The 24,680-nt window shown below is 29.1% G+C and overlaps 3 protein-coding genes and 1 long non-coding RNA gene across 14 annotated transcripts; 2 read left to right on the top strand and 2 right to left on the bottom strand.

Moving 5' to 3' along the window:
• Positions 1-481: 481 nt before the first annotated feature.
• Positions 482-12,506, top strand: LOC107067852 (uncharacterized). Of its 7 annotated transcripts, none has more exons than XM_089171938.1 (9): positions 482-623; positions 1,321-1,562; positions 1,973-2,315; positions 2,567-2,881; positions 3,020-3,239; positions 4,224-4,358; positions 5,077-5,136; positions 6,843-6,875; positions 6,943-7,743. In XM_089171938.1, exons 3-9 carry the CDS (start codon positions 2,075-2,077, stop codon positions 7,022-7,024), a joined length of 1,086 nt encoding a protein of 361 aa, XP_089028064.1. In that variant the 5' UTR covers positions 482-623; positions 1,321-1,562; positions 1,973-2,074; the 3' UTR covers positions 7,025-7,743. The 7 variants fall into 7 exon arrangements, with proteins under 7 accessions (XP_089028064.1, XP_089028063.1, XP_089028062.1 ...); XM_089171937.1 differs by having other exon boundaries at positions 483-623; positions 1,321-1,344; positions 1,973-2,252; positions 2,609-2,881; XM_089171936.1 differs by having other exon boundaries at positions 483-623; positions 1,321-1,344; positions 2,609-2,881.
• LOC149032730 (uncharacterized) lies at positions 7,092-9,603 on the bottom strand. The gene is made up of 2 exons (XR_016176393.1): positions 9,199-9,603; positions 7,092-8,992 (listed from the first exon to the last, which is right to left on the bottom strand). It is a non-coding gene; the product is annotated as an uncharacterized LOC149032730 (long non-coding RNA).
• Brf (Brf RNA polymerase III subunit) lies at positions 11,794-24,579 on the bottom strand. Of its 4 annotated transcripts, none has more exons than XM_015323722.2 (16): positions 24,442-24,579; positions 23,891-24,015; positions 23,309-23,522; positions 23,112-23,196; positions 22,827-22,963; positions 22,621-22,725; positions 14,803-14,952; positions 14,637-14,730; positions 14,427-14,559; positions 14,215-14,308; positions 13,987-14,139; positions 13,830-13,903; positions 13,511-13,748; positions 13,245-13,410; positions 12,974-13,140; positions 11,794-12,888 (listed from the first exon to the last, which is right to left on the bottom strand). In XM_015323722.2, exons 3-16 carry the CDS (start codon positions 23,520-23,522, stop codon positions 12,755-12,757), a joined length of 1,944 nt encoding a protein of 647 aa, XP_015179208.1. In that variant the 5' UTR covers positions 23,891-24,015; positions 24,442-24,579; the 3' UTR covers positions 11,794-12,754. The 4 variants fall into 4 exon arrangements, with proteins under 4 accessions (XP_015179208.1, XP_015179207.1, XP_089028059.1 ...); XM_015323721.2 differs by lacking the exon at positions 24,442-24,579 and adding an exon at positions 24,135-24,401; XM_089171933.1 differs by lacking the exon at positions 23,891-24,015 and having other exon boundaries at positions 24,442-24,570.
• On the top strand, positions 15,300-22,207 carry lute (BTB/POZ domain containing protein 3 lute). Of its 2 annotated transcripts, none has more exons than XM_015323723.2 (7): positions 15,300-15,582; positions 16,825-17,106; positions 17,199-17,346; positions 17,449-17,665; positions 19,286-19,472; positions 19,543-19,721; positions 20,109-22,207. In XM_015323723.2, exons 1-7 carry the CDS (start codon positions 15,492-15,494, stop codon positions 20,571-20,573), a joined length of 1,569 nt encoding a protein of 522 aa, XP_015179209.1. In that variant the 5' UTR covers positions 15,300-15,491; the 3' UTR covers positions 20,574-22,207. The 2 variants fall into 2 exon arrangements, with proteins under 2 accessions (XP_015179209.1, XP_015179210.1); XM_015323724.2 differs by lacking the exon at positions 15,300-15,582 and adding an exon at positions 15,592-16,595.
• Positions 24,580-24,680: the final 101 nt, after the last annotated feature.

The following is a 24,680-nucleotide window of genomic DNA, read 5'->3' as shown; positions in this document are numbered from 1 at the left end:
AAATTTTTGTGATTATACCTACGCGATGGTATAAGGTATTTACGGTCTTGCGTAGTTCTTGTTGAACTTTTGCAGTAATTAAGAATACACTGTCGAACCATGATTATTCACCACAAACAATAAGTCTGTAAACAAACGATAAGTTATAGGTTAGGTTTGTACATTTATACTTGTAACTATTAAATGAGTAAATTAAACTTACACTTATAGAAAACTACTAAAAGAAACAAAATAATTAAACATAAATATCACAATAAAAACTATAAGTATTCCAAACTTAAACTAACCACAGCTATTAATACATACTAAAGATAAACATGGCTGCGCGTTGGATCGGAAGCGGTCCCCTAAAATTTTCAGTCAATGGCACATGAGCTGAATATGTATGGCGCATCCCTCCTACAGGATCCCTAGGTTATGTTAATATGTGCTGCCATCTGGTGTTATAACTTATACAGGAATCGACGGTTAACCGAAGATTCGTACCCATGATTCGTTTATACGATACGTTTATAACTTTGTAATCGTCAGACGCCATTTTGTGCTTCATTTCGCTGTAGAGCGTCACGAAAGTTTCATCCTTTTTATTTTAATTTAATTTCGCCAAAACGTCGCAATTACATGTGAGTATGGCCAATGTTTTTTTATCGACAATAATTAGCATAATTAGATTACTGAAAAAAGAGCGGTATCGTATTGTTTTGATAGTAATGTTAAGTAGTTAAGTGACTTTATGTAGTATGCAAAGACCGGATACAGAAGAATAGGCTTTTTAACACGTATGTTTTAATTATTTTACATATTCTTTAATAATACCTTAAACATATGTTTTGTATTATTGTACGAAAACATATTAGTGTTTATTTCGGTTAAAAATTAGCAACAAAGTTGGATTCATTATAAGATTCACTTGACTGTAGTAGTTTCCGCGTTTTCGACCACCACACAATTACGTGATCATAATATTACCATTTTTTTGGCTAAGCTTTCTAATTTCTCGACAATGTAGTTTTCCTTAATATAAGAAATATTAGATATGTACATATGTAATTCTATAAATAACACGTTTAATATATATTTAAGAAATGAAAGCATCAATTTTTTCATAATTACTATATATTTTTTTAAATATTCGAGATTAAACGAAAATAGTGAGATGTGAGATATAAAACGTTTATCTTGTGTCAGTTATATTATATACCTTACTTGTTACTAGTAAAGCTCATTGTAATATTATACCATGTAAATTGCATATAATTTTAGTAACTTACTATTTGATATATTTTATATTAAAAAAAAATAATTATTTTCTTTTTACAGAAAATGGTGTCTTCTAATCAACCGGTAAGCGCATTTGTTACTTAGGATATTATATTTTATTTAATAAGCATCAATTATTTTTGTTTACCAATTGTTCTTAATATGCTATTTTATAAAAAGCTATGCATATTTTTCTATAATTACACACTTCCCAGAAACTACAGGAAATACATTTAAGGAAACTATACATAAATCCACTGTTCTCTAATAAAATGATTATTGAGCATCATTAATACAGATGGGTAAGTCGAAGTGGTCTATAATCTGACGCAGCAAATTTGAGTATGCATTTGTTTAATCTAAATATGCAAATTTTGTATTAGATTCTACAGATATTATACACTTGATCAATGATGCTTCTGTTAGCTCAGTATAATTTGCATTATATATAACATATTATATATAGATATAATGTAAGCTTGTAATATAAAAAAACTGAGCTAAAGTAAATTCTCTAACAGACACCATGCTTGCTATTACAGAAGTATGATCGAATTTAGAGATACATACGCGTGTATACAAAAATAGTTGTCTCATATCTTCGTTTATTGTATAGCATGATTACTTTAGTTTCATATATGTATTTAATCATAGAGATATTTTTAAATATCAGAATAAGATACTTTATTTATGATATTTTGCATTTTTTCAGAGAAAAACAAAAATATTTGTGGGCCGGTTACCAGAAAATTGTCGCAACGATGAGTTGCGACAACTATTCTCACGGTTTGGTGAGGTGACGGAATGCGATGTTATGAATCGATATGGTTTCGTACACATGGCACGAGAGGAAGATGCAGCTGCGGCCATCAAAGCACTCCACAATTCAATTTTCAAAGGGGCAACCATCAACGTAGAGCAGTCAACTGGGAAGTCACGCGGAGGTGGTGGAGGACGCCGGGATGGAGACAGAAGAGGCGGACCTATGAGAGGTGGTAGAGGAGGACGAGACGGTGGTAGAGACGCTCGTCCTGGACCATACAATGATAGAAGAGGTAACTGCGTATTCTTATTTTTAATAAGACGTAACATTTATCGACGATGCTATCTTCTCATTCATCCTACAATTAACTCTGCATTTTTTTGTTTATAATAGGTTAAGATAAATAACATATTCTAATCTCATTAAATCTTTTATTATTGTTTTATTAATTTCCTTAACAACGATGAGAGTATAGCACGTTGATTTTAAATCCATATTCATTTCAAATTAAAAACCAACTGGAATATTCGGCGTGCTTTACAGTTCTTCCGATCCAACTCGTTGGTTACGATGGATCTGCTGCAGGTGGCGTCGCAGCTGGCTATACCGATTACAATCGAGGTGCTGGGGACTTTAGTGGACGAGGGACCGACTTTGGCACTGGGTATACCGACCGTGGAGCTTATGGCCAGAACGTGGGAACTGCTGCGATGGGATATACTTCAACAGCGCCAGGGATGGGTGGAGGCTATGGACCTGCTGCTGCTGTAGGAGGATATGGCCCGACCGGAACAGCTGATTATGGCAGGACTGCTGATTATACCCGTGCTGCTGATTTTGGAGCGAGAACAGATTATGGTAACGTTATGATTTGGCGTTGGATTAATTTTAGAATTTTTCTAATTAATATATTAGCAACATGATAAAAGAGTATTCTTCGAATAATAATAATAATATTAATTTGTTTCAGTTTATATATATTTATATTATTTCCAGTAGTTGGAGCTGGTATGGCAGGAGATTTCAACCGTGGAGCACCAGGCCCAGTTGATTATGGTCGTACGGATAATTTTGGGGCAAGTCGCACAGTTGACTATACTGCAAGAAATGATTATGATCGTGCTGCGACAGGACCAATGAGAAATGGAGGCGCAGCTGTTGCTGCGACAGGATATGGTACTGGCTATGCTGATGTTGGATATGATGAGAGTCATTGGTAAAATTATATTATACTTTAAAAACAATTATCTTTATGCTTTTACTTGAAAGAAAAAAACACAGAGAATATTCGATTGTTTTAAGAAAAAGAATCTTCTCAATCTTTTTCTTATACCTTTTAAAAGCGTAGTGTCGTTGTTGCATGTAATTAAAGTAATACTGATCTTATATCGATGATAATCGCGAATATCTTTTTGAGCCATTAAGTGTAAGAACATTAAAGTGATTAATTTCATTGGAACTTTTTCAAATGCATCTAACAATATTATAATTTAATTATCTCAAAAATAAATTTGCACTTTTATTAATCTGCTTAAGACCATGCACGGCCTTAAAAAAAAAGAAAAATTACAAGAGTAAGTGCGAGTGCATGTAGAAATTGAACCATGTTGAACTTTACTTGTCTATTTTTCTAAGTAAATGTCTAGCTTCATGAAATTAATCGTTATCTAGTAGAACATTTGTAAAAGTTACATCGCAGGTATTTTTGGAATATCTATTACAAGTTTTATATTATGACGATGTCTGCTATTCTTTATATGATATAATCTAAGCCAAAGCAGAAGGGTTTTACAAGAACCGCCATATATTCAACAGATTATTGACATACAAATTGTACGCACTGCTGGTTTTGAGGTATGTAATTTCATCGTTAAGTTGCAATGAAATATTCTTACACATTTTTGATTGAACATTGTAAAGAAAGAAAGAAAGAAATAAAATGAAATAATTAAGGAGACACATATTAGAAATAACGCGGCAATCTCCTTCACCTTTGAATGTATCAACAATGGCTCACAAAATGTTCATGCCATAATAAGGAATGTTATAACAGATTATCGCAAAAAATAGAAAAGAATTAAACCAGTCATTAGTATAATACCTGATGACGCGTGATACTTCTAGCAAGCAAAAAGAAAATATTAGTTTAATGTTTTTAATAATAAACTTTTATTCACTGATTAAATTTCTTTTTTATTAGGCCAATGAGTACTGGTCCCAGCTATAGTACTGGTGCTCCCAGCTATAATACTGGTCCTGGACCACAAGCGGATATGTTTAGTAGAAGACCCGGTAGTGCCGTTCCCAGTGGTGGATACCCACCTGTCGGTGGAGGGTAAGATTCATCATTTATATTTTAAATTTTTCACTATTAAGATTTTATATGTGTTAATGACTTTTTTTCTTTTCGTTATTGATTTCTCTTTGATAAGTATTAATCTTATGTAACACGTAGATTGGAATTTAAATAGTGGCAACTATTTATTCACAACCGATACAAAAGAGTTACATGTTTGCACCTATTACTGTCCTTCAAAGTAGTCACCAGCGTTGTGTAGAACCCGTTGCCAGCAATGTGGAAGACGTAGTATACCATTATTAGAGCCTGTTCTGTTGATGGTGTGAATGGAGCGGTCTACTGCCTGTCGAATCTTCCACATCGAAGAGTTCTAAAGCGAATGCCACGATGGGTTCCGCATGAATTGACTGAAATGCAGAAATATCCATTTCTTACGTTACGATGCTGCTCAGACGTACTTGGAGCGCTATGAGCGCGAAAGAGAGGCTTTCTTACACCGTATCGTAACACTGGATGAGACATGGCAGTTGACCGCTCCATTCGCACCATCAACAGAACAGGCTCTGCTAATGGTATACTACGTCTTCCACATCGCTGGCAACGGGTTTTACAAAATGCTGGTGACTACTTTGAAGGACAGTAACAGGTGCAAACATATAACTCTTTTGTATCGGTTGTGAATAAATAGTTGCCACTATTTAAGTTCCAACCTACGTATTTTTCAAAATAATACATATACTGTTTATTAATACAGTTATACCGAAGGATACGACAGACCTGATGCATACGGACCTCCTCCACGTGGCGGCGGCCGGTAAGTTTGATTTATATTATTTATAAATAATATATTTTTTTATGATATAGCGAGCTGAAAAATAATTGTACGATATGCAATAAGATCGAAAAAAAAAAGAAGCGAAAGGAATACATGCGAACGACTGATCGTTGATCTAAAACGTCCTCGTTCCTTTCTGCGTTACATGCTTTAATTACTTAATTTTATTTCATTTTCTCGTAAGAAACATACTTTTTTTTTAGTATAGTCACAGGTTAAATATTTCTGTAAAAGTATAAGGTGTGACACTTACCGCGATAATAATTCATTTCGATCACATATATGTCTATATATATATATATATATATGTGTGTGTGTGTGTGGCGTGCCATCTTTTGCAAAAAAGAAAATATCATTTATTAATTAATAAACGGTGGATAATAAATATCGTTACACGATGTTTTAGCTCCTGAGTGTGTAAAAAAGAACAGAGGTAATGTGCATACAAAAATGTTTCTATTATTTAACAAATATCTCTTAAACATGATTCGTATGATCTGATCTATATTTATATAAAAAATATTTAATAATTCAGATTTAATTTTGAAAATTTGTCATAATAAATAATAATATTATTTACAAATTGTTCGATAAATTATCGTCAAAGATTAAATGATTTACTACAAAATATGCAATATTTATAATTGACTTTATTAATCATTTTTAAATCTATATTACCTCTCTTCTTTTACGCGTTTCGTGAGAGAAATCTAAAAATCGAGCGTTCGTTTAAAAAAAATATTAAAAAAAAAAAAAAGGAAAAGAAAGATAATATTTGCGAATAATAAATCGGGCGATGACATATATATTTCGGAACCGTAACTCGTTAATAAATATATAGCGCTTTTTTACGTATGAAAAAAAGGAGAAGAAGAAGAAGAAGAAGCGTTACTAAAGAGAATTGTTGCGTATCTATTACAACTTTTTGTTTTATTTGATTTTCTTCTTTGCTCATCGAAGTAGTAGCACCAATTATAATAATACGTGAAAGCGTTTCACGTAATTGCAAAACTAAATATGATAATGAATCGAAGAAATCGTAGTTTTTGGTGCAAAAGAAAAATATGCGTTTATTATTGCGTTTTGTAGTAATTATCCATTTGCGTTTGTAATTATCATCGTCGTTTATGGTTTCAATCAAAAGAAAAAAAAGAAAAAAAAGGAAAGTTAAGTCGTTTGTATTAAGCCATATTTAAGGATGCATTTGATGAAACATTGGACAAAAATTGTGACAATTTGCAATTATCATATATGGCTTATAGACAAAGAAAAAGAGCGAGAGAAAGATCTATGCGATATTAAAGATGAGCCAACAATGATCTATACCGTGTTTTGTTATTAAGATTTTCGTCGAGACTCGAACATAGTCATCTTCGGCGTTCAATCATGTGATATTATTATTTCATGCGTTATGACGTTGAAAGAAAAAAATAACAAAGAGAAGTGTATGCATATATATGTATTTATATATATAATATATGTATATATAAATATATATAAGTGCATAGTATATCTCAGGACACAACATTACGAACGATAAGATTTTCGTATACGCGATTATTATGATTATTATTTAGTTATTCGTGAGTAATAGTGTTGCATCTTATACTTTCATCAGTTCCTTGCGACGTTAATGCCATAAGAAAAAATTAATTGTGCGATTTTTTATTTTTCTGACCTTTTAGCTTCCCAGGTCCGGCAGATGCGATGCCACCGAGGTACTAAAAACATATTAATGCATATACTAGCGCATGCAAAAGGCAGCTTTAAATAATGCCTTTTTAGTGGTGGCCACTCGCATGGACCCGAATATCGAGGATCTGCGACGCAGAATCCATACAATTACGATGATTATAGGTGTAATTGATAATAGACCTAAATTCTTACGTATAACTCTTAAGGTGTGGTAAGAAAGAGAAATATCATGGGTGATGTAAATTATTATTCAATATAAAACAAAACAGAAAAAGAGGAAGAAAGATTAATACTTAATGGTAATCTCTCATTAATGAAAACGAAAAGAAAAAATACTAGAAACAGCAACATGCAACATAATATAGATACAAACACATTATACATATAGAATACATATAATAAGCTACATTTGTTATAATATAACAAAATAATTTTAATATTCTTTCTTACTTTTTCTCCCCCCCTTTTTTCTCTTTCTTTTCATTTTGAGTAAAATCATTAACAATACATAAGACTAAAATAATGTTTAAACAAAGATTTTATGTTCCTTTTTCAATTTTACTTTTTCATTCGTTTTTTTGTTTATTCTTAAATATGATCAAAAATTATTATAATTATTATAATCATTATTACTATTATAATCATTATTATTATTATTATTATCATTATCATTATTATTAAAACCAATATTTACAAATCATGTGTCTTTTTATATTAAGTAAGGTAAATAATCATGCTGTAGGTTTAGATGATTTCATTATATTTTATAGTATTAGTTCTATACATATAAAAATGGATTTAGACTATAGAAGTATTGCTGTATAATCTTTTTTTTACAAATAAGAACTTAAATAATGTTTTGAATGTTCATTAATAAAGCAAGAAAATGTGCTTTCAGAAGTTATTTATGTACCTTTATAAGATAAGTATAGAAATGTAAAAAAAAAAAAACATAATATCACGCTTCAGCGTGATTATAATTTGATTGATTTAAATGTCATGATTTTGTTCTTTTCCTGAATCTAAAATTAAATAAGAAATAGTATATTACATACCTAGGGCAGTAAAGTAAGAAATGTCTCAGAGCACATGTTTATTGACCTCGGCTTCGCCTCGGACAATAATTACATGTGCTCTGAGACATTTCTTACTTTACCTCCCTAGGTGAGTAATATACTAATTATTTAACTTGTTATTTCACGAACATTCCAAGATTTTGAAACATTAGACAAATAGAAAGATTAAGTGATTTATATTTTGAACATTTATAATGTCTCATGTAATTTCTTGGTAAAGAACAATTATTAAAAATGATTATATTTAGTCGTTAAATAAATCCTTCTTTTCTTGTCAATGGGAAAGATATTTATTTTGAGTAATAAATGCGTATTATATAAAATTAATGAAAATATATTCGATATTACTACGATAGTATAGAAACGTAATAAATTAATCATACAATTTTTGCTGTTGCGTTATATAGTTTATAGATAAAGTATCTTTAATAAGTCTCAATTATATATATATATATATAATAATAATAATAATAATATATATAATTATTTATATATATTATTATCACTATTTTATTAGGATTATGTTGTACAGATATTTCAAGATTGTGAAATGTGGAAATAGTGACTAAAAAAATCATGAAAAAAGTCTTTGTCTACGAACAACAATTTCTCTTAATAATATTTCTTTGAAACATATGACAGTTCTTTAAGGCTATGCATATTGTATATAGTGTATTAGATATTTGATAAATTTGATTATAAAAAAATAGAACATAACAATGCATAGCTTTAAACTGTCAACTCAGCTAGAGATGTTCTAATCGGTTAGATCAAATACGCAAAGATCGTTGTTTATTATGTTAGCGTGTGACACGTGCGTTTAGCAGGTTTTTACCGAATATCTACGTCCGATGGCGAGAATCAACGTGCGATAATCGAAGAAAACGTCTCTATCAACGATTATGATCTTACCTATGCGTGTGGCCGCCCGTAGATGCGAGACTCCTGTGAATAATCCAACCTGCGATATACGGATAATTCTACAAATTGCGTTTGCGCTCAAAGCTGGCGTGCTTTGAATTTGAAAATGAAGGTATGTCCAACGCGTGCGCTCTTTACTTTACCTGCATAAAAGAAGCACATGCTTTCGAGTATGTGTCAATATAATATATACATATAGATATACATATGTATATATATATATATATATATATACATATATGTACATATATATACATATATACGTGTATATATATATACACGTAGGTTGGAACTTAAATAGTGGCAACTATTTATTCACAACCGATACAAAAGAGTTACACGTTTGTACCTGTAGTAGTCACCAGCATTGTGTAGAACTCGTTGCCAGCCATGTGGAAGGCGTAGTATACTGTTAGCAGAGCCTGTTCTGTTGATGTGCGAATGGAGCGGTCTACTGCCTGTCGAATCTTCGACATCGAAGAGTTCTGAAGCGAATGCCACGATGGGTTCCGCATGAATTGCCGGATATGCAGAATGGATGCTTATAACGCTGCTTAGACGCACTTGGAGCGCTATGAGCGCGAAGGAGAGGCTTCTTTCTTACGCCGTATAGTAACAATGGATGAGACACGGCAGTAGACCGCTCCATTCGCACCATCAACAGAATAGGCTCTGCTTACGGTATACTACGCCTTCCAAATCGCTGGCAACGGGTTTTACACAACGCTGGTGACTACTTTGAAGGACAGTAACAGGTACAAACATGTAACTCATTTGTATCGGTTGTGAATAAATAGTTGCCACTATTTAAGTTCCGACCTACGTATATATATATATATATATATATATATATATATATATATATATATACATATATATATATATATATGTATATTTATAGATATTGGCATTACTATAAACGAATATTATTTACGGCTTGTGATTGAATCGAACAAAAAGTTTTCGAGTCACTACGAATCCCCGCCGATTGTCAAATACGTCTCATTGCGAGAATTCAAGATAAAGCGCTCGCTTCTTTCCTTTTATACAGAGGATAGAGAAGATTTTTGCGAGAAACGTGATTCCATTATATGCATATCGAGAGTTAGACTAAATGTTAGCATATTAATTTAATTTTTAATCGAATATACGCAGTTTATTCAGTTTTACTTTTGACGATAACAAACATCTTCAAAAGAATTCTCTTTTAAATTAGATGAACTCTTATGAGTTTATTTTCATTTTGTCTATATTTCAATATTTTATCGTCCATACAATTTTTAAGTTTTTATATCTTATTGATAAAAATTTATTTATTTTAATTTTGTTATAACAAATTTTATTTTTCATATTTTAATTGGATTAAACAGTAAATTTTTTGTACTTTTATTATAATATATAATATATATATATATATATATATATACACAGGGTGATCTATATTTCGAAAATACCCTACGAAATTTTCGGAATTAACTTATATATATGTATAGGTTATTCTTATATGAAAAGTTCGTAGGTCCGGTATAACGAGATATGATCAAGTGCACGCGTACTTTGCGAAAATTTAAAGTCGATTTTCTCGAAAACAAAGCCTCAAACGAAAAAATGTTATTCTATATTTTCGATTTATTTTTTCGTGTAGAATCACCCTCTTTTCGCTTGTACCATCAGTTACAGATCACCCGGTATATACATACGGTTATATATTACAAGTGAAACTATAAATATGAATATAAATATCTTATTAATAATTTATACAATATCAATTATTTTCTTTCTTTATGTGTATTATTGTATAATGTCTTCGTTTCGTTTGTTTTCTTTTTTTTCTTTTTCTCTTATAATAATGACTAGAAATCATCCACTGCGTCTATTCATATTTAAAAAATATAATTAATGCGCCAACTAATATGCAAATGAATGCGAAGCGTGAATTAAATTATAGTTTCTGATTTGCATTAATTTTTTACTGTTCTCGTCGATAAATTAATTGATTTAGAACAGTAATTTCTAAATCTTGCTCGAAGTCTAATTTATTTCTAAGATACTTGTAATTGCTTTAGTTTTCTTGTAATTTTTTATTTTATATTTTTCATTTCTTCCCCCTTTTTTATTCTTTGCTACGTTTAAAATTTATAATACGATTTATACATTAAATTTTGTTTAGAAAACGCTGTTCTAATAATAGAAAGTATCAATGGACTTTTGAATTAACTTTGAAATAATAGATGAAAAAAAGCATTTTTTTATTACTCATTAACAATTTTAATGATTAAATTCGTACATCATATATATATATACATTTTACATGTGCGAAAGATTAAATACATTTATTCTGCCCAACAGCTACAAAATTTAATTGCAAATAATATTATTAGTAGTAATAATAATAATAGAGTAAAATTGTCGTATTCTTCGTGTACTGCATAGCAATATATTGAAATTCATGCTTCCATACATTTTTTTGTTCTTTGTTTTGTTCTTTTATTCACAAAACCAGTCGATTATTAAAGAGCACTTACTGTTCATCTTATTTTTATAATAAATTATATATATAAATTCATTATTACAAATATAAAGTCCACTTTTTATATGGTGGCATATTATGTAATCTACATTTGACGCCTACTGATACATTATTTTTAATAGATTACAAACTGGCTGAAAAGGGAAGAAACTACTCAACTTTAAGATGAACTCAAGGAAGCTGAACTTTGAAATGAATACGAGGAGCAATACCACCATGAGTACTTACTTTACCAGATTGTTGGATACATTTGGTCATTGGATATGGACAACTATACGAGCAAATAGAATGAAATGTATCAAAGACGTAAGAACAAAATATGAGTTTTAAGTTTTATTTATTTAAAGGTTTATTTTTAAACTTCAAATGAAATTAACAAATATTTGATTTGTTCTTTCAGTAAGTAACAAGAAAGTATTTTAACAGTTTATTTTAAAATATACTATTAATACAAATGCGTGTGTTTAACATATCTATCTTAGAAACAGTAGACTACCGAAGGACTGAAGAGACCTATCACGCGACGTGGTGCATAGTTGTATTAGCTACCATAGATATTAAAAACACGTTTAACACAGCGAGGTGGGCGGATATACTACAAACTATAAAGGTCTTCAATGTGTTACTCTATCTTTGGGGCATATGCTAGAGGGACTACCTATGAAAACGACAAATTCCAGGGATAATTCTCATCGATTTTTTAGCAGCTGCACGTTAAGGGGATTAAGAGAAACAAAGATGAAACTGATTACAACTAAGCAGCAGCAGCAGTAGACGAAAGGTGACAGACATTGAATTCCTCGAAGGAAAAAACAAATAATAAAAATAAGAAGAAGAAATAGCTCTTGTCAGTTTAATTTCAGGTATATTTTATATATAAATATTAATGGCGCGTTATTTTTTAATAAAAAAAAAAAACTTAATATTAAGAAGTTATTAAAAAATTACTTCGTAAATGCCTCTCCTTATTGTAGCTGTGTATATCTTACATTTTCATAAATATTTTTAACTTTAGAATAAATGGCGATAAAAAAGAATGATCTGCATGATTTAAATAATAACTAAAACTAAAAAATATACTATATATATATATATATATATATATATATATATATATAAAATTACAATTACGTTTGGTATAATAAAATAAGTAAGGTCAACGGTTTAGCAACGTTTAGATTACTAATTTTCTTCGGATCACTAAAGTGAAGCAACGTGAACATGGTTAATAAAAAAGTTAATTAATAACCCTTTAACAAAAACCATGTACCATTGGCTCGTAGAGAATACATACAAGAAAATGAATAAGAAAACATATCTAATAAGCGTATCAAATTAATGGAAAGAGAGAAAATGCATTGATTAAGATATAGTACTAATATTCTTCTCCATAATCATATTCATAATCATCGTCGTCTTCAATTCCACTTCTTCGTTTAAGTATTTCTCTTCCTGTCATTTCAGTGGGTTCATCATTAACATCATCCATGTAATCCTCTGCTTCATCCACTGTACAATAGAAAATAATATCAAATTAACATTTGAAAAATTAAGAAGGAGAACAGATTAATAAAGAACGGACATTCATACTTACCAACGTCTGATGAATCAAGTGCAGGTGGTGTAGAAGGTGCCATATCTTCTTCCACAAATTCTTCCAGTTCTTTTGGACTTGATATTTCTACTTTACGTTTTCTATTAGATTTTGGTGTCTCTTGTGATAATGATGTTTCTGTATTCTTTGATGACGAAATCGGTGTCCTGGTTATACGTGAAATAAACAAATATTAAAAAGAAAAAATAATGAATAAGATATTTTAAATGTAAAATATAATATTCATAAAGATTTCCACATAACAACTAACCCTAACGATTTAATCTCCGTTTTAATATCAATCTTAGATTTACATAATGGATTTTCTTGCTCTTTCTGTTGATTATTTGGACTATTTATGTTCAGGCTTTTTAATACATCATAATTGATTTTGGAAGATATACGTTTTTCTTGCAACATTTTCTCGATGGCTTCCCCTTAAATAAATAACAATATATAATTCAGTATGGCAAATATATATATATATATATATATATATATATATATATAGTATAACATCTCTCAATCTTAATTTACCTGCTGTAGAAGCAGGACCTTGATTTTTATTTCGTTTTGTAGTACGTCTTCTCTTTTTCTCTGGTTTACCTTCTTCCTTCTCTTTCTTTCGTTGTTCTTCTTTTTCTTGTTGCTGGGTCAAATATTTTTCATTAACTCTTTTCCATACAGTATTTTTGTATTCAGCTTCTTTTTCTGTCACTATATAGCTGTCCAATTCGTCGTCATCAATATCAGTAATATTAATTTCTCCAGAAGCCTGCGATAAAAGAAATGTCGCATTTTTTTTTTTTTTTTTTTAACAAAATTTAAACATTTTACATGAAATGTATGTACCTACATTTTCAAAGTTAGATTTGTTTTTATCTTTTGATTCCTTTGTACCATCTAAACCCATTAATGCAATATTGGGACCTTTGAAAGTTTACAAAATTTTGTTGTTATATATAATTGTATTAATTGTTCATTTATTTTGTCAACGTTACTAGGTTCCTTACCAAGTCCTGTAGTAAATAACGTGCTTTTTTCACGCTCAAGTAACACTTCCTCAACATTCGTATTCACAGCTTCAGTATCAATGCAATCTTTAATAGTATTTAAATTACTTTCTTCAATAAATTTTTTAGTATAATTATCTTCCGAAGAAGATCCTGTAATCAATGATCCATATTAAAGAAATATATAGTGTATAATAAGAAGTTACAAAAAGTAAACAAATATATCACTTTTTCGTCTTTTTCCCTTTCCAACTTTTTGTTCTTCTATTTGTCTATCGATTTCAGCTTGAAGTTCATTTATTTCTGAATCTATATTTTCCAACTGAAATGGATAAAAGCAAAATATAGTATAAACAGTAATAGTGTATAGTATACAAAATTAATATAATATAAATTAATATTAATATTAAATAGAAAGACTAAAATTTTTGATTGTCTACTTTTTGTAATCGTTCTCTGTCCTTTTTACGAGCACTTTTAAATGCAGGTGGATCTTGTTCTTCTTCTAAATCAACTGCCATGAATTCTTCCAAAGTCAAGGCACTAGAAGGTGTATCTCCAAATTCCATTAACCTACAATTAAACATTTTAAATATCGCTGATTTAATATCAAAAATATTATATATATATATATATATATATATATATACCTTTTCCTTAAAGTAGATTCATGAACCTTAACTATTTTTACAATATCAGCAGGGGATCTATTAAATTCATGTAATCGTGCTGCCATTAGTAAAGCTATAATCAAATTTTTAAAAATGTATATATTATATATTGTTTTAATTAGAAAAGTACATCATTCAAATTTACCCGCGCCACATAATCCTGATGGTTTCCGGCCACTGTGTATGTAATCTTTTTTCATTCTTTTTATTACTCTTAGTGCAGTCGTTGATACTTCGTAAGTTTTCTTACCAAATTCAAGCTTGTTTGCAAATCTCATAATATATATGCAAGGATCTAAAATACAATAATTCATAAAAGTATATAGTAAAGGGAAATGCAACACGATTTAAATTGTAACATATAATACGTGGCAAATTTGAACATTTAATTTTTTGAATTTAGCCTTTTGAATTCGTAGAAATACTGTCACTCATTGGTTCATTTGTAAAGAGTCAAAATCAAGGATGTGCAATATGCTATTTAATTAAAATTAGAAATATATTATTCGAAAAAATTAGTACTTCAAAAAAAAAAAAAAAGAAGAGGAAAATATAAAAGGTAGGATTTAAATAAAGAGACATGCGCATTGTAACTAGAATTATCGATCGATCGCAGAGACGAAAGGTAACGTGTGGTGTTACCTAACCAGCGCCCGTCTTCCTAGCATGGCGCTTCGGCCCTAAACCTACGCTCCTTTATTATCTTAAATTTACCGTGATTCTTTCATTCGACACGATTCAAGATTTTAACTATCGATTTCAAATAAACACGAAAAAGAATAAAAGAAGGATAAATATACAAGAAAGACGTCTCGTCTTGCAGAAAGAACAGAGATGTCTAACTTATACTCCAAGATCACCGCCAAGCCGTTGCAACGGTATCAAGATAACGTCACGGTCAAGCAAACCAATGCTTGGGTCAACGGTAAGAGAATAACATGAATCAATTAAAAAGATGCTGGTATTTTAAATTCATTCTAGTTAAGCGATACATTGATATCCGATCCGAATTCGCGCGTGTGTATTTTTATGTATACACACACATAGCTGAAAATGCTCTTTTATTGATTTATTTATAAACAATGGCTGGTCGGTCAGTCATGCAATGTTTTTAGAAATTTAAATAATGTTTTGGATTATAAATAAATGGATTACACTGAAATAATTAAATGCATATAAAAAAAAAACCAATGTTGTTTCAAATACCCATTAATGTTCGATGCAGTATTTAATAAGTATGTCAAGTATATATTTAGTATTATTTTAAATTGATCCTAAAATCTTTTTAAATTGAATTATGTCGTATAAATGTGGAAGATAATGAGTACAGTATGAATTTAAAAAAGCTTTTCTTTTTTGGAAATAGAATTGTAGCATGTATGTGTATGTGTAGTTTACTACATATGCATTGACAAGCATTTACGTTGATTGGATTGTCCCGTCGCCGGCACAACTACGTTAATCATTAAAACATTATCTATACAAAAATATAATTCCGTATTGAGAACGTTGTAAACTGTAATATCGATATGCAGATAAAACAAAAAATTTAATGTTGATTAGAATTATCTTATATAATAGTAGATAACAATCGTGTATTTAATGAACGCCGTTTTAAAATAATTCGTTTATACTTTTGTTTGTGCTTTGGACTTGTACGCGATCTACATCACGTGTAACCGAGAAATACACGAATATACCCGAAGAAAAGCGAAACAAGACGAACGTTTCTCAGTGGTTCCGCTATCACAAAATGTTTTTGCAATTCAATATGATGCGAATACATGTTCCGTTTTGATCGTTACTTCTTATTGTATAACGGTATTAAATATTCATCAATTTTTTTTTGGTGACACAGTTTTTTGCTATGTCAAAACATAGATAAAAAAAATTAACTCCGAAATTAACACCAAATTGATAAAATAATGTACACTGACGGTAAATTATTTATGTTTTTTTATGACTTCATTAAGAAATATTCTTCCTGTAATCTATAATATGTTACTGTATTGTGAGTTTAGAGATATTTTGAAATCATTTCATGAGATATGTGCGTGTGTGTTTGATTAAAGAGGTTGGAGCGATTTAAAGGAGAAGATGAGTGTATTGAATAATTAAGAAAATATCAAGATAACAATTTAATGAAAAAATCTTATGAATGTTTTAGCGGAATCTCCAAGCAATGTATCAGATTCTCCTCCATCGGTAAGCCCTCTGTCCTCTTGCATTGTATTGCAACGAGAAAAAATAATATATCAGCCCCCTAGTGCTCCTACATCGCCACTGTCTTCCTTATCGTCGCCTGTAACTCATCTAAATCTTTCATCGCCCGAAGACTGTACACAAGATCCTAACTGGCAAGCAACAAAGACTACAGTTCGAGAACGTAATGCTGCTATGTTCAATAACCATCTCATGGCAGATATTATTTTTATTGTTGGTAGTCCAGGTATATAACTATTTTTCCTTTTTTCTTACAGTTGAATAGAATTGATAAATATATTGTCGCGATTATAAACAGACAATGATGTTTGTTTACAGGTCATACACAAACAATACCAGCGCACAAGTATGTCTTAGCTACTGGAAGTTCCGTATTTTATGCCATGTTTTACGGTGGACTAGCAGAAAATAAACAAGATATAGAAGTGCCAGATGTAGAGCCAGCAGCTTTCCTTGCTCTGTTAAGGTTAGTAAGTCAGATAGAATATACGTATAAACACACGTAACAATTATTAAATGACAAGTTTTATGGTAAAAGTTCAGTATTTTTAACAGAATATTATTTTAGATATATGTATTGCGACGAAGTACAATTAGAAGCTGACACAGTTTTAGCAACACTTTACGTTGCTAAAAAGTATATAGTTCCACACTTAGCACGTGCGTGCGTCAATTATTTGGAAACAAGTTTGACCGCAAAGAATGCTTGTTTACTTTTAAGCCAATCTCGACTATTTGAAGAACCAGACCTCATGCAACGATGCTGGGAAGTTATAGATGCTCAAGTAAGTAATAATCAGAAGGTATTAAGTACCATTACTTTAAATACAAGCTTGGACATGATGGTAGATGAATCCAATTTTCTTAGCGATCATGATTATCATATTCGACATTTTTATTCTTACGAAGATATTTGTATCAAAGATAAATTCAAAAAATTTCAATACGAACGTAATTATCAGAAACAATTTAGAATAAATGACACTCGCGATAGTTCGAAAAGTAGATTATCATTAACACCACACTGTTTAAGTTTATCTGAAATTAAATGTTATTCTTCTGCAATTGATATAAATAAGGAAAGATTACCATTTGCTCTTTTTCGTACGCGTAGTGAGCCATATTTTCCAGGTAATAAACTGGACATAGAAATCACACAAAACATGATGTATCGTGATAGTTTTATAGAAGATTATGAATCTATGAAACATACAGTAAATGTTAACGATCTTTCAGACAGTAGATATAGTAACAATCATGATTTATCTAAAATAGTTAAATCTAATGGTGTCATCATGTAGAATTTCTCGAATAATTAATCAGATAAGGAAAAATCGTTTTAAAAAATTAAAATTAATTTTTATTATAAACATTTCAAACATCATCAAAAAATGATCAACATTATTAAAGATGCTTTAACTTTTTAATAATCTATATTGCAATCAGTTAATATTATATTTCTTGTAACTTATATTACATTGTATTTTTAAGTTTGTTTTTTATATATTCTATTTGTATATAGCACTGAAAATATGAAACTTGTAGAAATAAGTAACAACAATAATAAAATACCATCAAATAAACATGTAATTTTATTCTAAAATGTTGCTTTATAGAAAAATAAATGCTTTTGATATTTTTTATGTAATATTAGATTTTAAATCTTTTTTGATATATTACTTTATTAATAAATGTAGTTTACTTGCAATCTTGTATATTTACACTTATATTTATGAAACTAAAAAAGGCTTCACAATAAAAGTTATATTTTATTTATGTATTGTGTCCCTACCATCATTTCATTTTAATAACAAGTTAAATGTAGATATATTAAGACTATATTCTTTAAGCTTTTATTCTTCAAAACAAATATTCCTTATCTGCTTAAAATACTTTTGTGAATCTACTTGTTCATTCTACATGTCCCTGCTTTTGCATTTTTTGTAATATACTCATTAGTAATCACTAGTTCTATGATAGTAAAATACATTTTCAGGTTCATACGATAAAAGTGTTACGAAATTCAAATGGAAACAAAAAATATATAACATAAAAAGCATAAATATAAATTTTAAATAATAATATTATATTTAGATTTTGAAAGATTATTTTTCGAGAATAACCATTCGATGACTATTGTAATAAAAATAATATGAAAATATAAGAAGAAAGCGAATTATTTATTATTTATTTAAAGTTCTCGCGCTCATGTATAATTGTTATCATTTTTTAGATTGACGAGACAGAGTTTTATTAAATTAAAAATGAAATATTCTATAGTATTTTATTTTTCCATGACATATATTGATAAGTTAAAGTCTAAGAAGATATATATATGGAGGAATTATATATTTAAATTCATATGAATTTTTACTGATAATATATCTATTGAATATACCACACAGGCAGAAATGGCACTAAGATCCGACGGTTTCGTAGACATTGACATTCATACGCTTGAATCTGTCTTATCTCGAGAAACATTAAATTGTAAAGAGATTCATGTCTGGGATGCTGCATTAAGATGGGCTTCTGCTGAATGTTTAAGACAAGATCTCGAGCCCACATCCGCGAATCAACGACAATTATTAGGTGAATATTTATAAGCTTTCCTTGAAGGAATTAAGTTATGTTATTTCTATTTTTTATTTTTTTATTTTAGGATCTGCCTTGTATCTAATTCGACTTCCAGCTATGAATTTAGAGGAATTTGCTAATAGTGCTGCACAAACTGGCATATTAACGCAACAAGAAACAATAGACGTTTTTCTACATTTTACTGCAAGTAACAGACCGATGCTGTGCTTTCCCACAAAAGCACGACAAGGATTAAAAACTCAGGTACGCATAAGAAATATTAAATTATCCAATCATTTCTCAATGCAAAATAATTTTCCTCAATGTCGTATTACTTGAAATATTATATACAGTCAAGTAGTTGTGTATCCTTTAATTTTTGTAATTAATATATATATATATATTTATATTATTCAAATTTAGCTTCCCATAATACTTGTTATGTTTGTTTGTTAAAAGTGACATGCTTATTTATCTTTTATTTTGTTTTCCATTTTTCAAATTTTGGTGGTCTATATATTTACGTGTATATATATTACATTAACAAATGTTAACTGTGATTGCTCTATATGTATAAACATTTACAAATTTTATGTGTGTTTGTAATAAAGTATTTATTGATCTACGTGAGAATTGAAAATTTCTTTATAGGTTTGTCATAGATTCCAATCGTGCGCTTATAGATCCAATCAGTGGCGCTACAGAGGAAGATGTGATTCGATCCAGTTCAGTGTTGACAAAAGAATTTTTGTGGTTGGTTTTGGATTATATGGAAGCTCTACTGGTGCTGCGGACTATAATGTTAGAATAGAACTTAAAAGACTGGGCTGTGTCTTGTCAGAAAATAGTACAAAATTTTTTTCTGATGGATCAAGCAGTACATTTCACGTGTATTTTGAAAATCCTATACAAATAGAACCAGAGTGCTTTTATACGGCAAGTGCAATACTTGATGGCGTAGAATTAAGTTATTTTGGTCAAGAAGGTATGACCGAGGCTACAGTTGGTAGCGTAAACTTTCAATTTCAATGCAGTTCTGAAAGTACTAATGGTACAGGTGTTCAAGGTGGACAGATACCTGAATTAATTTTTTATGGCCCACCATCAGATGATTGATGTAAATTTACGATGTAATTAACACTTCGATCGAAGTGTTTTTTTTTTGTTGTTGTTGTTTTTTCGAAAACAAACAAATATTTTGCGGCTATTTGGTGGCTATTGTTTTAAAAAAGAAATGAAAGAAATAACTTGCACATTTTGTCGACCTGTTAAACGAGATAAGTTCAGTTTGGTAGAGTAAAGCTCTCTATTGTGTGGGAATTCGCACATGATATGTATGTATGTATATTCTATTATGAAAATAGTTTAGTACACAGATCTTGTATTAAAGTATGCCCACCCGGTAGAATATTTTACTCTACTCTAGAAGAATATTTTGCAGTAAAGAAACTATTGCAAATCCTATGATTATCGCCACTCTGGAGAGTTTAATAAATAAGCAAATATGACAGATGCACTTTAATCTGAACATTTTTCAGAATATATTCTTTACTGTCATATGAAAAAGATCAATTTATTTTAAAAACAAATAGTGTTCAATCTTAATGGTCAGATATTATAAAAATAATAAAGCATAAAATAAGGCAATAAAAAGAGGAAAATAAATATGTATTAATATTACTCATTTTACGTGATGACAGCAGTATTAAATCAATTAGAAATTTTTGATTAGAAAATACGTTGTAACATATATGATATATAATAATCTTAAATTTCAACTAAATGATAAATATTTTTGGAACTACATAACTGAGATATTTATAAAACAAAACAAAAGTATCGTGTGGATTATAAAATATTGTTAAGAATATCTCATTTTATAATGCAAAACACTTCTTTAAATTTACGTATAACTCTAAATATTTCAATATTTCCATTTCTACCTAGCCAAATGAGTCCGTATTACGTTGAATAACCAATATATCATTTACTATTATAAATTGTATTAAAACGTCAGTATTTAAATAACATTAAAGTATAATTCTGATATTAATTTCATCCAATAAAACTAAACGCATAATATGCAAAGACTTAATTCTGCAAAAGAAAATATTCAAACATATATCTTAAGTCGTGTTTCATTAAATTAAATTTTATTTGTTATTACCCCTATTTTTATTTCTTTTATAAATTTTTCCTAATTATTTGTATATAATTGTGATATTATTTTAACTTGAATATCAAAATTTAATGAAAATTTTTTTAATTTATCCTTGTACAATATACCACATATGTAAGTGTAGATATTTTTAAATATTAAACGAAAAGTAATGCAAAAAAGATAAGAGAGAGATCAAGGATTGTTCAATATCGCAAATAACAATATTATTGTAAAGTAGTGCATATTTATCATTATTCTCTATCTTTGTGGTCATGAGATTTATCCGCCATTTATATTTTTCAGAATATATGTAGAAATTAAATCGTTTTGTGCTCAGTGCCAATGAACTGTATATATTCATAATAACAAATATATAGAAATGAGATAATGATAAAAATGTATTGTGAAAATCTGTAACATATGTGGGTTCTGAAAAAGGTAAATACCATTTGAAAAGAAAAAAAAATGAATTATTAACTGCATCATTTGTACCAAAAAAAAAAACAATATTATGATTTTTTTGGTGCTGATGAAGCTGAATTAGTCATTGTTATTCTTGCAATAAATTTAATGAATATTTAACAAATAATGAGTATTCAATAAGACCTATAATTCCTTAAAAGTATCGTAGAATTTGTTAATTAAATATTATTCAAATCTATTATTATTTAAGTTGCTATCGAGTTTAACGTTGTAAGAATACATTGTGTAGCAAGTTTTACATTTTGTTAATGAAAGAGAAGAAAATATTAGAATATTGAAATATTAAAGGAATTTTATCTTATCTATTAGTCACACTGAGAAATAATATTTTGTTGTTAAATATTATTATATATATGTATTCTCGATTACAAAAGTATTAAGTATATCATATTATTTAAAGTCAAACAATGGCTACTTTAATTAAATGCAACTTTCATTAAAATAAATTTTGGGAAAAAAAGGAAAAGAATTTCTACAATAATGTATCATGCAATATATAATAATTAAATAAATACTCACCTATTGAAGGTGTTTTGATACATAAGGCTTGCGCAAACTTCAAATACGTCCGTCCCAGTTCATGAACACAAATTTGAAGAACATCGCTGATGTCGATAAGCAAATCTATATAAGTCATTAAGGAATCATAAATAAATAATTATATATAATTCTTATTATATAATCTAAAAAAATGTTGTAGAAGTAGAAATATGTTCAAAGGATACGAGATGTTTTTTCGGAACGACAAGTAATATATACACATGCTGCATGATTATGAGCTTGCTTTCTTCCACGAGTTAATTGTTTGTTTAATGCCATTTTGTAAAAATTAACAGATTGATCGATGTGACGTTGATTGAGTCTTATAAAAAAAAAAACAAAGATGATTGAATTAAAAGAATAAATATTATATTAGTAAGAAGTATTATTGATACCAATTATAATTAGTTATTTTATTTAATCACCTATAATATGTATCGCAGTAAATTATTGACATCGATGAAACTTACCGTAATTGCATACAAAGATGCGATATTCCTTTTCTTGCATTTTGTATCGTTATAGCTCTGGATTCTTTTCCACCGACACGGTATCCTAAAAAGAAAAAAAATTACCTTTGTGTTATCTCAGTATTTAGATAAATTGTATCGAATCAATTAGATGAAAAAATACAAATTGTATATTTATATTAAAAATATCAACAAACCTGCCCCAAAGCCACTAGCTCTACCAGTGCTATCTTTTCCTACGAATTCTCCCAGAGCAATCATATTTCCAGATGGGGATTCCTCGAAAGTGGTTTCGCTGACAATAAGTTGATCTTCGAGAACGATACCACATTCTGTACAAACAGCATCACCACGTGCTGGATCTATCTCTATGTCCACAGACCCACAATGACGACACTTGCTTCCAGACATCTGCGATATCAAATAATTGTTGATTCCAAAATAATTGTTGTTTAGTTTTCGAAACAAAATGTAAGATCACAAGTATTGATATAAGAATGATTACATTTATTTCAAGAAAATTTGTACTAGATGAAAAAAAACACTATTTTTTTTTTTTTATATGAACACACTTTGTATCTATTTTATTTTTGTCACATCCATTTGATGGTCCACGTTTATTAAGATACATAAGTATTCTCAGTTAAGGTTAATACAAATTTACTTTTTATAAGTTTGACAAGTACATCAGACATAGTAAGAAAAAACAAAAATAATTCTGCACGAAATGATTTAATGTGATAATTATTTGATCATTAAAATAAATATATTTTACATACCTTTATTAAAGTTTTTGATTATAATCAATTTTATTTAATATACGGTGAACGAATCCTTTTTAGCTTAAGTGTAGAATGCCAAATTTTTATGACCAACAAGGATAAATTCAAATTCCGCTAATGTTCTATAATTTTAAATTATTTGATCGATTCTTTATTAATATATAAATTGCTCAAAATGAAATATATTTATATTATATTAATATTGTAATTGTACTGTAGTAATATTAAAAAATAAGAATACCTCGAACTGCTTAACGGAAAGTTAGGTTACCAAATATACTAGAAAGTTTAAGCGAGAGTAGTAGAGAACCGAAAACATCACAGAGCCATGAATCCAAATTACAAAGTACTAATACAATGTATTATAAACATTGTAGTTATTTAAAGTTAATGTCAAATATTTAAATACAGTAGATCCGTAAAGACAATTGAATCATTAGTTTGTTTAATTATATCATGAAAAGTATAAAAAATTACAATGCATTCTTCGAAGAGTACTTGTAGAAAAATACTATAGATATTTTACTGTTTCTTTTTTAATAACGTACCTTCAATATAATGAATAATTTTTATTAAAAATGTTCACAAAAGTGTAACTTTTAATTACGAATTATATTCGCTTACTCTTTATTATTACGTTAGTAAAACATTTTTTCATTTTTTTTTATCGATAAGATTGTTGTTCTGATAATTTTTTAACTTAAAGTAAGTTACCATCGGATTTGAAATGGTAGGTAAGTTTTTATGACAAGTTACCATCGGTCGGTAAGTTCTTATGATAAATTAA

The sequence above is a fragment of the Polistes dominula genome, unplaced genomic scaffold (assembly GCF_049000335.1).
Source record: "Polistes dominula isolate Pdom_NZ unplaced genomic scaffold, Pdom_raw_medaka contig_73, whole genome shotgun sequence".
NCBI lineage: Eukaryota > Metazoa > Arthropoda > Insecta > Hymenoptera > Vespidae > Polistes > Polistes dominula.
Note: the sequence above shows the minus strand (reverse complement) of the source record. Positions and strands in the feature narration are given on the sequence as shown.